The sequence below is a fragment of the Coregonus lavaretus genome, assembly GCF_964263955.1.
Source record: "Coregonus lavaretus genome assembly, chromosome: 37".
Taxonomy (NCBI): Eukaryota; Metazoa; Chordata; class Actinopteri; order Salmoniformes; family Salmonidae; genus Coregonus; species Coregonus lavaretus.
The window spans coordinates 30,876,822-30,887,470 of record NC_140024.1 but is presented as its reverse complement, the minus strand read 5'-3'; the positions used below and the strand labels follow the sequence as shown (position 1 = coordinate 30,887,470).

General features: G+C 49.4%; 1 protein-coding gene across 1 annotated transcript in view; it reads left to right on the top strand.

Moving 5' to 3' along the window:
* Positions 1 to 403: 403 nt before the first annotated feature.
* LOC311111855 (unconventional myosin-IXAa-like) overlaps positions 404 to 10,649 on the top strand; it is a gene marked incomplete at its 5' end in the record, with an annotated part of 126,263 nt that continues 116,017 nt past the window's right edge. Inside the window, one exon of the mRNA XM_084154761.1 lies at positions 404 to 1,297. Coding sequence (XP_084010887.1) covers positions 404 to 1,297 — 894 coding nt within the window. The remainder of the gene's footprint in view (positions 1,298 to 10,649) is intronic.

Sequence of the window (10,649 nt, the reverse complement as noted above, 5' to 3'; positions counted from 1 at the left end):
CATCCGGCCCAGTGAAGGACGTGAGGCAGTCTCCCATCCGGCCCAGCGAAGGACGTGAGGCAGTCTCCCATCCGGCCCAGCGAAGGACGTGAGGCAGTCTCCCATCCGGCCCAGCGAAGGACGTGAGGCAGTCTCCCATCCGGCCCAGCGAAGGACGTGAGGCAGTCTCCCATCCGGCCCAGCGAAGGACGTGAGGCAGTCTCCCATCCGGCCCAGCGAAGGACGTGAGGCAGTCTCCCATCCGGCCCAGCGAAGGACGTGAGGCAGTCTCCCATCCGGCCCAGCGAAGGACGTGAGGCAGTCTCCCATCCGGCCCAGCGAAGGACGTGAGGCAGTCTCCCATCCGGCCCAGCGAAGGGACGTGCGAGGTCAAGTGACTGCTAATGGGAACCCCTGTGCCACCATGAGCGCTCGTGATGGCGGCCACGGCGGCGGGATCGGCGGCGTGGGCACGCTGGGAAGGCGAGGACGCTACGAGGACTCAGAGTTTACCCTGCGCATCTACCCGGGCTCCCTGGCTGAGGGCACCATCTACTGCCCCGTCAGCGCCCGCAAGAGCACCACAGCTGCCGAGGCCATCGAGCGATGCCTGGAGCGCCTGCGTCTCGACCGCGACCGCTGCTACGTGCTAGCCGAGGTAAAGGAATTTGGCGGGGAAGAATGGATCCTGAACCCCAGCGACTGCCCTGTCCAGCGGATGATGCTGTGGCCCCGCGGGGCTCTGGAGCAGCGCTCGGGCTCGGGCGGCGGGGAGGACTACCGCTTCCTGCTGCGGCAGAAGAACCTGGATGGCTCCATCCACTACGGCGGCAGCCTGCAGATGTGGCTGCGTGTGACCGAGGAGCGCCGGCGCATGACAGAGCGTGGCCTGCTGCCACAGGAAGAGGCCAGGGGTGACCATGCCGACTTGTGCCGCCTGCCGGAGCTCACCGAGCGCTCGCTGCTGGACAACCTACGCTCGCGCTTCCGCCAGGAGAGGATTTACACCTACGTAGGCAGCATCCTCATCGTCATTAACCCCTTCCAGTTCCTCCCCATCTATAACCCTAAGTACGTGAAGATGTACGACAACCACGCTCTGGGAGACCTGGAGCCGCACATCTACGCCGTGGCGGACGTGGCCTACCACGCCATGCTGCAGCGGCGGAGGAACCAGTGCATCGTCATCTCTGGGGAGAGCGGCTCAGGGAAGACCCAGAGCACCAACTTCCTGATTCACCACCTGACCGCCCTCAGCCAGAAGGGATTCGCCAGCGGGGTGGAGCAGATCATTCTGGGGGCGGGGCCAGTGTTGGAGGTAAGGACACCCGTTGTATAAACAATGCTGTGGAAGTGGAATTTGCAACAGTGATGGTTATTTTGTCGCTGAGTTTTCTGCTGCCATTTTCCTCTCAAGGATTTACTGTATTTGAGTTGCGACAAAATTAGCCAAAAGGCTTTTGTTCTGTTTCAGTCAGCCAGTCTACGGTGCTGTTTCAGTCAGCCTGTCTACAATGTCTCATATCAATCTATGTGTAGTGTAGGTAGCACAGTAGCTGTGGTTGATAAAAACACTTTCCAGTAATTAAGAGACTGTTGCCCTATGGTCAACCTGGTTTGTACCTGATATATGGGATAAGCTGTGTGTTCAGACTGTTGGCTTGGAACGTCAGTAACTTATGCAACAGTGTTTGGCCCCCGCTGTCCCTGTGGCCAGAGTTCTGCTGATCTATATAAGGCTGTATTGCTGCTTTCATCCAGCTGTTCAGGGATTATATTGTACACAGAGGAGCTTTTTCCTCTGCACACAGCAGCTTCTGAATGGCTACAGTTGTGCATTCTTGTTTCACGGTTTCCCCTTGTTTTTGTATGCCAAACCCGGACCTAAACCCAAAGCGCCATCCAAGATTGCCTATTTACGAAATGGTTCAATCAAATAAATTCAGAGCAACTGTATCTGTTGAGATGGGCGGCGGCAACAGAGCTTGGAAGGACAAACTCAAAATGAGTTGTTTATTACTGAGTTGTGCTACGTTTGTCAGAGATGAGGTTGTCTGAATAACAAGCCCTGTAGGTTATTTTGGGACACCTTCTATTTCTGAACATTCCAGTCACACCATGTAGCACAGGGATCTACAGACCCTCGAAAGTAAACCACCCCATCCTCTGTCACTCATCTGTACGTCACACAACAACACCTGAACCTTGTTTCACCAGAACACCCTGGCAACTAGAGTCACACACCCTGGCAACTACAGTCACACACCCTGGTAACTACAGTCACAGTGCTGTCACTGACAGGTCTGGATAGCAAAAACTTGATGCACTTTTCTGTCTCGGGCGTTCGCCGTCTGACTGCAGTCTGTTTACAGTAGCTTGGGTTTCATTGAACGTGGGCGTGCACACATTCCTTCTGACATTCCTTGAAGAGGACTACAGAGTGGCACCACACTATTGTTTTAGGGGGCTTTGGAAAGTGTACTATTGTTTTAGGGGGCTTTGGAAAGTGTACTATTGTTTTAGGGGGCTTTGGAAAGTGTACTATTGTTTTAGGGGACCTTTGGAAAGTGTACTATTGTTTTAGGGGGCTTTGGAAAGTGTACTATTGTTTTAGGGGGCTTTGGAAAGTGTACTATTGTTTTAGGGGACCTTTGGAAAGTGTACTATTGTTTTAGGGGGCTTTGGAAAGTGTACTATTGTTTTAGGGGGCTTTTGGAAAGTGTACTATTGTTTAAGGGGACCTTTGGAAAGTGTACTATTGTTTAAGGGGACCTTTGGAAAGTGTACTATTGTTTTAGGGGGCTTTGTAAAGTGTACTATTGTTTTAGGGGGCTTTGGAAAGTGTACTATTGTTTTAGGGGACCTTTTGGAAAGTGTACTATTGTTTAAGGGGACCTTTGGAAAGTGTACAATTGTTTTAGGGGGCTTTGTAAAGTGTACTATTGTTTTAGGGGGCTTTGGAAAGTGTACTATTGTTTTAGGGGACCTTTTGGAAAGTGTACTATTGTTTTAGTGTTGTGAACTAATTGTAATAACTGGACAAGCAGATGTTTTGGTCGACCCTGATTTGGTGTGCAGTACTTACTTGCCTCATTCTATATAAGGACATGAACACCTATACTGTAGGCCTATTACAAGTCAAGTGTTTGAGGGAGCAATATTCATATAGATTCATCCAGCCGTACTGTTAAAGCTGTGTCTGATACCAGTCTGAAAGCCAAGTGCATGAAATGACAAAACATGACCAAGATCAAGGGGCGCTATTTTTTTTTACAGCCTTCAGTTCAGCCGGCTAGCATTCCATGAACGCCATTTGCGGTGCCTGTCTCTACTCTGGAGAGCTAATGTGTAAGCGCAGTGGGTTAATCTCTAACACGCCAGCACAACTGAGTGGTTTTTGAGGGCAGAGGTGCACCATTTCATTGTTTGCACAGAGAGATTGCGTATCTGCCCTTTACTGATTAGTAATGCTAGGGCCCAGGAGGGATGCTAGGGCCCAGGAGGGATGCTAGGGCCCAGGAGGGATGCTAGGGCCCAGGAGGGATGCTAGGGCCCAGGAGGGATGCTAGGGCCCAGGAGGGATGCTAGGGCCCAGGAGGGATGCTAGGGCCCAGGAGAGGGGAGTAAGGGAACTAGGAGAGGGGAGTAAGGGAACTAGGAGAGAGAGAGTAAGGGAACTAGGGGAGAGGGAGTAAGGGAACTAGGGAGAGGGAGTAAGGGAACTAGGAGAGAGGGAGTAAGGGAACTAGGGCCTACTGTCTAGTGCAGTCCACTCTATAGCTGACTAGTACCAATATTGATGTCTTCTTTTCCTCGTCTGCTCATGATCTCTGACCGTGGAACTGGCCCCAACCTTGGAGATGGAACACACCTCACCCAGACAGTCTAACCTTGGACCACTCTAGAAGGGACATTGGCTTCAAGAGGTATAGGGAAGTAGCAGTGTGAACTTGGCGTTAGGGCTATTGATCCAAGGTGCATGTCTACGAGCTAGTTGTGCAGAACAGAATCCTGCTCCCCTCTAATATTCTGAACAGAACTTTTAAGAATGTTGTTAAGGTTGAATTAAGACCCTGGGAGAGTCTCCATTGCATACTCCTCTCTCTTCGCCTCCTTCTCAAAACCCATTGGAGGAGAAGGTCAGAGGGGGGAGGGACCTCTGGCGTTCTCATCCAATCGGTTTTGAGAAGGAGGCAAGGAGAGAAGACGTGAGGAGTATGCCATGGAGATCTTCCCTGTCTTTTCATTCCTCTCTCACTCCCTTTGATGGTACATTACCTTGACTTGACTCTCCCTCCCTCCCTTTGATGGTACATTACCTTGACTTGACTCTCCCTCCCTTTGATGGTACATTACCTTGACTTGACTCTCCCTCCCTTCGATGGTACATTACCTTGACTTGACTCGCCCTCCCTTTGATGGTACATTACCTTGACTTGACTCGCCCTCCCTTTGATGGTACATTACCTTGACTTGACTCTCCCTCCCTTTGATGGTACATTACCTTGACTTGACTCTCCCTCCCTTTGATGGTACATTACCTTGACTTGACTCTCCCTCCCTTTGATGGTACATTACCTTGACTTGACTCTCCCTCCCTTTGATGGTACATTACCTTGACTTGACTCTCCCTCCCTTTGATGGTACATTACCTTGACTTGACTCTCCCTCCCTTTGATGGTACATTACCTTGACTTGACTCTCCCTCCCTTTGATGGTACATTACCTTGACTTGACTCTCCCTCCCTTTGATGGTACATTACCTTGACTTGACTCTCCCTCCCTTTGATGGTACATTATCTTTACTTGACTCTCCCTCCCTTTGATGGTACATTACCTTGACTTGACTCTCCCTCCCTTTGATGGTACATTACCTTGACTTGACTCTCCCTCCCTTTGATGGTACATTACCTTGACTTGACTCTCCCTCCCTTTGATGGTACATTACCTTGACTTGACTCTCCCTCCCTTTGATGGTACATTACCTTGACTTGACTCTCCCTCCCTCCCTTTGATGGTACATTACCTTGACTTGACTCTCCCTCCCTCCCTTTGATGGTACATTACCTTGACTTGACTCTCCCTCCCTCCCTTTGATGGTACATTACCTTGACTTGACTCTCCCTCCCTCCCTTTGATGGTACATTACCTTGACTTGACTCTCCCTCCCTCCCTTTGATGGTACATTACCTTGACTTGACTCTCCCTCCCTTTGATGGTACATTACCTTGACTTGACTCTCCCTCCCTTCGATGGTACATTACCTTGACTTGACTCGCCCTCCCTTTGATGGTACATTACCTTGACTTGACTCGCCCTCCCTTTGATGGTACATTACCTTGACTTGACTCTCCCTCCCTTTGATGGTACATTACCTTGACTTGACTCTCCCTCCCTTTGATGGTACATTACCTTGACTTGACTCTCCCTCCCTTTGATGGTACATTACCTTGACTTGACTCTCCCTCCCTTTGATGGTACATTACCTTGACTTGACTCTCCCTCCCTTTGATGGTACATTACCTTGACTTGACTCTCCCTCCCTTTGATGGTACATTACCTTGACTTGACTCTCCCTCCCTTTGATGGTACATTACCTTGACTTGACTCTCCCTCCCTTTGATGGTACATTACCTTGACTTGACTCTCCCTCCCTTTGATGGTACATTATCTTTACTTGACTCTCCCTCCCTTTGATGGTACATTACCTTGACTTGACTCTCCCTCCCTTTGATGGTACATTATCTTTACTTGACTCTCACTCCCACTCAAACATGGGGAGGAGGGCTGGGTCGGCTACCATTTCACTCCTGAGAGAACAATGTGCTACTGGTCTTCACGCTAATGTCAGAGCCCCCTGACTAGCTAGCTAGCTAGCTAGCTAGCTAGCTAGCTAACACACAGCTAATCCTTGGTCCAGCTGTCAACCCATTTAGTTGGATCTACAGCAGAGACTATAGAGTAGTGTTACCTGTCAAACCACTAGTTTACCTCAGTCAACTCTAGACCAAAATATACTAACATAGAAATCCATAAGGAGAATATAGCTACATACCTGCTAGCATTGTTCTGACAGAGGTGATTTATGATGCATATTATTCTCTTGGCTTTAGCCTTGAGGTACTAGGCTTTCATCCAGGTTAGCTGTAGAATGAGACACTCCCTTCAAGCACATAGCTCATGCTCTAAATCAATCAAAACATTTTCAAACAAATGTTATTTATAAAGCCCTTTTTACGTCAGCAGATGTCACAAAGTGCTATATGGAAACCCAGCCTAAAACCCCAAACAGTAAGCAATGCAGATGTAGAAGCACGGTGGCTAGGAAAAACTCCCTAGAAAGGCAGAAACTTAGGAAGAAACCTAGAGAGGAACCAGTCTCTGAGGGGTGGCCAGTCCCCTTCTGGCTGTGCCAGTACATGGCCATTAAGGCCAGATTTTTCTCCAAGATGTTCAAACATTCATAGATGACCAGCAGGGTCAAATAATAATCACAGTGGTTGTAGAGGTTGCAACAGGTCAGTACATCAGGAGTAAACGTCACTTGGCTTTTCATAGCTGTGCATTTAGAGGTTGAAATACCAGGTGCGGTAGAGCGAGAGAGTTGAAAACAGCAGGTTTTGGGACAAGGCAGCACGTCCGGTGAACAGGTCAGGGTTCCATAGAGTGGAAACTGGAGCAGCAGCCTACAGCATACAGTAACATTATGGAGGCTGTTTAAGCTAATGGCTCTTTAGCTCACTGCAGTTGTTAATGGCCATAAATGGTTGAGATGCTAAAATGCTATTCCAACATGGATGTAATTGAATGCATAAGCGATCCAATACTTTCTAATTGAGCTCTGTTAAAGTGGTAGCACTGCTTATTAAATGCAGTGGATAAGGTCGGATGAGTGTTCGGAGTAGGATATGGTTGACACTTCCTTCAGGGGATATCTATATTACTGTTGCAAAACCAAAGCTGAGCAGACAGTCATTTTCAAATGGCTGTCAGTTGAGAAGCTCACCCCTGGGCCACGGGCACAGACAGGAAGTTAACGCTTGATGGAAGATATCACTTACAAGAGGCTTTACTCTGTTTGGAGCTCTGCCAACACCAGCAGTTAGCTGTTAGCTCCTGACATGCCCTGTCTCTCCAAGTGCTTGGATTGATTGAGACGAATAGTGAGACTGAAGCTGTCACCAGCAAGTAGTCACATGTCTCTGGCAACTACTGAGTGGTAAGGTCAAGTTTCTAGGTCGCGTACTGCTGGGGTTTTGAGTCAACTAGTGTGTAGGGATCACTGAAGGATTACAATGAATGTGGGATGTAGATCCTACTACTAATGTACTACTAACCCTACTCCCCACAACTACTACTGATAGATGGTTCCATCTTTCCCCTCCTGTTCTCCCCACAACTACTACTGATAGATGGTTCCATCTTTCCCCTCCTGTTCTCCCCACAACTACTACTGATAGATGGTTCCATCTTTCCCCTCCTGTTCTCCCCACTACTACTACTGATAGATGGTTCCATCTTTCCACTCCTGTTCTCCCCTCTACTACTAATGGTAGATGGTTCCATCTTTCCCCTCCTGTTCTCCCCACTACTACTACTGGTAGATGGTTCCATCTTTCCCCTCCTGTTCTCCCCTCTACTACTAATGGTATATGGTTCCATCTTTCCCCTCCTATTCTCTAGCCATTGCTATTTTCTTTTAGACTACTTAAATTAAGATGTATGTTGAGTGTGTGTGTGTGTGAGATATGACAACTATACCACTTATTGTAGGTCTGGCACCTAGCCGCTGTCCATAATGTCCTACCATTGTTTACATGCCTTCCCTAGATACAGCAGAACCCTATGTTGACCAGATGTAGAGCACTGGCAAATTCAACTACGTTGAAACCACTTCAGAAAAAACAAGTTGTTCCACTACCTAAAAACAACCCAATTGAAATCAATTGTTGAGTTTCAGAGTCGCTCGTGCCTCTGCCTGTGTTCTGTTAGTTCCATTCTGCTCATCAGTAATGATAGGCCAGCTCAGGAAACCAGTGTATCGTCTTGGAGATAACTGACATGTTTGTCAAACGCGAAACATTAATAGTTTGCCTCACACACACTATAGTCAACGTGACATGTGCAAACAGTCTTGACAGATTGATAGGTCAGCTCATGCTCCCCGCCCTGTGCTCTGGCAGAAAAAGGATGGGGCAGATTGCAGAGATAAGGGCCAGATAGGATAGCCCTTTGACTTGTTCAGCTCTAGCCTGTAGACAGACCCTCCTGGCTGCTAAACTACCACTCATGGGTCCAATCCAGGTGGCAGTCTGTTAAAGACCTCCCTCCCCCCCCCCCCTACGTTCAAGATAGGTTAGACCCATGGTTGTGGGAATGTTCGTTTAGAGATGGTTTACTGAATAGGTTTAATACCATGTTTATTATTAGTTAGCCAGGTTTAGTATTAGTTAGCCAGGTTTAGTATTAGTCAAATGTGGTTATAAGCTAAGATGCAACAACAATGATACATTGTGATAATTTAACAAGAATTTGTTTTACAACATTTTCACTAACGTAATACTTTCTCTACCTGTCCAAGACAATTGGCCTGCAGTCAAGATTTGTTTTTATCCCGCAATTAAAAAGCTTCTTCATAACAAAAGACAGCTGTGGGAACATGGCATCAATTTAAGATGAACAAGAAAGCTAATATGTCATTTCAGTGAAGGGTAGGGAATATAGATTCATTAAGGATGATGCATATCAAGACGATTTTGTTGTAGCGCTTCAAAATAAAATGGAATCTCTCACAGCAAAAAGACTGGTTCTCGGCTACCTGTAGAAGTGAGTGAAGTGACGTGGAGACAGCTGGCTTCCCTCGGAGCGAGTCAGGAGCAGGCAGAGTGTGGGGTGACTTACGCTGCTCTTTCTGCGGTTGCATCATCATTATCTGCCTTTGAAGAATGAGGAGCTGTCACAGGGGGTTAATGTGGGAGCAGCTGGGGGTTGGTGTGGGAGCAGCTGGGGGTTGGTGTGGGAGCAGCTGGGGGTTGGTGTGGGAGCAGCTGGGGGTTGGTGTGGGAGCAGCTGGGGGTTGGTGTGGGAGCAGCTGGGGGTTGGTGTGGGAGCAGCTGGGGGTTGGTGTGGGAGCAGCTGGGGGTTGGTGTGGGAGCAGCTGGGGGTTGGTGTGGGAGCAGCTGGGGGTTAGTGTGGGAGCAGCAGGGGGTTGGTGTGGGAGCAGCTGGGGGTTGGTGTGGGAGCAGCTGGGGGTTAATGTGGGAGCAGCTGGGGGTTGGTGTGGGAGCAGCTGGGGGTTGGTGTGGGAGCAGCTGGGGGTTGGTGTGGGAGCAGCTGGGGGTTGGTGTGGGAGCAGCTGGGGGTTGGTGTGGGAGCAGCTGGGGGTTAGTGTGGGAGCAGCAGGGGGTTGGTGTGGGAGCAGCTGGGGGTTGGTGTGGGAGCAGCTGGGGGTTAATGTGGGAGCAGCTGGGGGTTGGTGTGGGAGCAGCTGGGGGTTGGTGTGGGAGCAGCTGGGGGTTGGTGTGGGAGCAGCTGGGGGTTAGTGTGGGAGCAGCAGGGGGTTGGTGTGGGAGCAGCTGGGGGTTGGTGTGGGAGCAGCTGGGGGTTAATGTGGGAGCAGCTGGGGGTTGGTGTGGGAGCAGCTGGGGGGTGCACTGGAGCCCGCTTCAAGGCTCCTGGCACTGCTGTTGGTGTGTGTGAGCACAGCTTCCTCTAATTTGCACACACACACACATACGTACACACACACACAGATCAACTCCTTCCGCATGGCTTGGTGACGTAACAAAACCATGAATTAGATCTGAAGAAGTTTTATAGACCGCTTGCCTTTTAGCTCCTCTCTGTCAGTGATGAGCCTGCAGTGTGAGCTAGTGGTTGGAGAATAGGACGGTCACCAGGAGATAAATGGTTTGAAATCCACGTCAGACACAGTTAGTAAGTAGACCCACACTCACCGCTGAGGAATCGGGAGCCATGCATCTGGCTTTGCCTGAAATGAAGCCTACTTTGCAGACTGCTCCCCCTAAAAAACAGATTGAAGAAAATAATCTCTGCAGAAGAGCTCAGGCTTGTTACTGTATGTGGATGGAGCTGCTGAAAGGAGTCTTTGGCCCAATGCTACATGTTACTATAGTACTCCCCTACGGCATGTACGGCCAACAGAAACACTCCCTGAGTGAGTCAGCCCAGGTCAGCAGCTTCTCCTCTCTGCTCTATCCCTCATCATAACCCTGCTAACACATACACACACACATACACACACACACACACACACACACACAGGACATGTAATACCAACCCCCCTAGCCCTGTAATGCTCAGCAGGATTAGAACTGTACTGTGTGTCTGCCTCCACACAGGGCGGGGTCAGCAGCAGACATGGGGGAGGGGCTTTACTGTCCACTGGAAGTTGTTGTTTTTCATTCCCCTTGGCAACAGAAAGACCAGACAGATTGGGATCCATTGAGCCCCCGGCTTTCTGGTGTAGAATCTGGTGTGTCCATTTTGTTTGTGTGAAACCAAATCACCCTGTGTCATAGGGTGTGTGTGTGTGTTGAGAGGGCCGGGGTGAGGTTAGGGTGTGTGTTGAGGGCCTGGGGTGAGGTTAGGAGTTTAGGGTGTGTATTGAGGGCCTGGGGTGATGTTAGGAGTTTAGGTTGTGTGTGTGT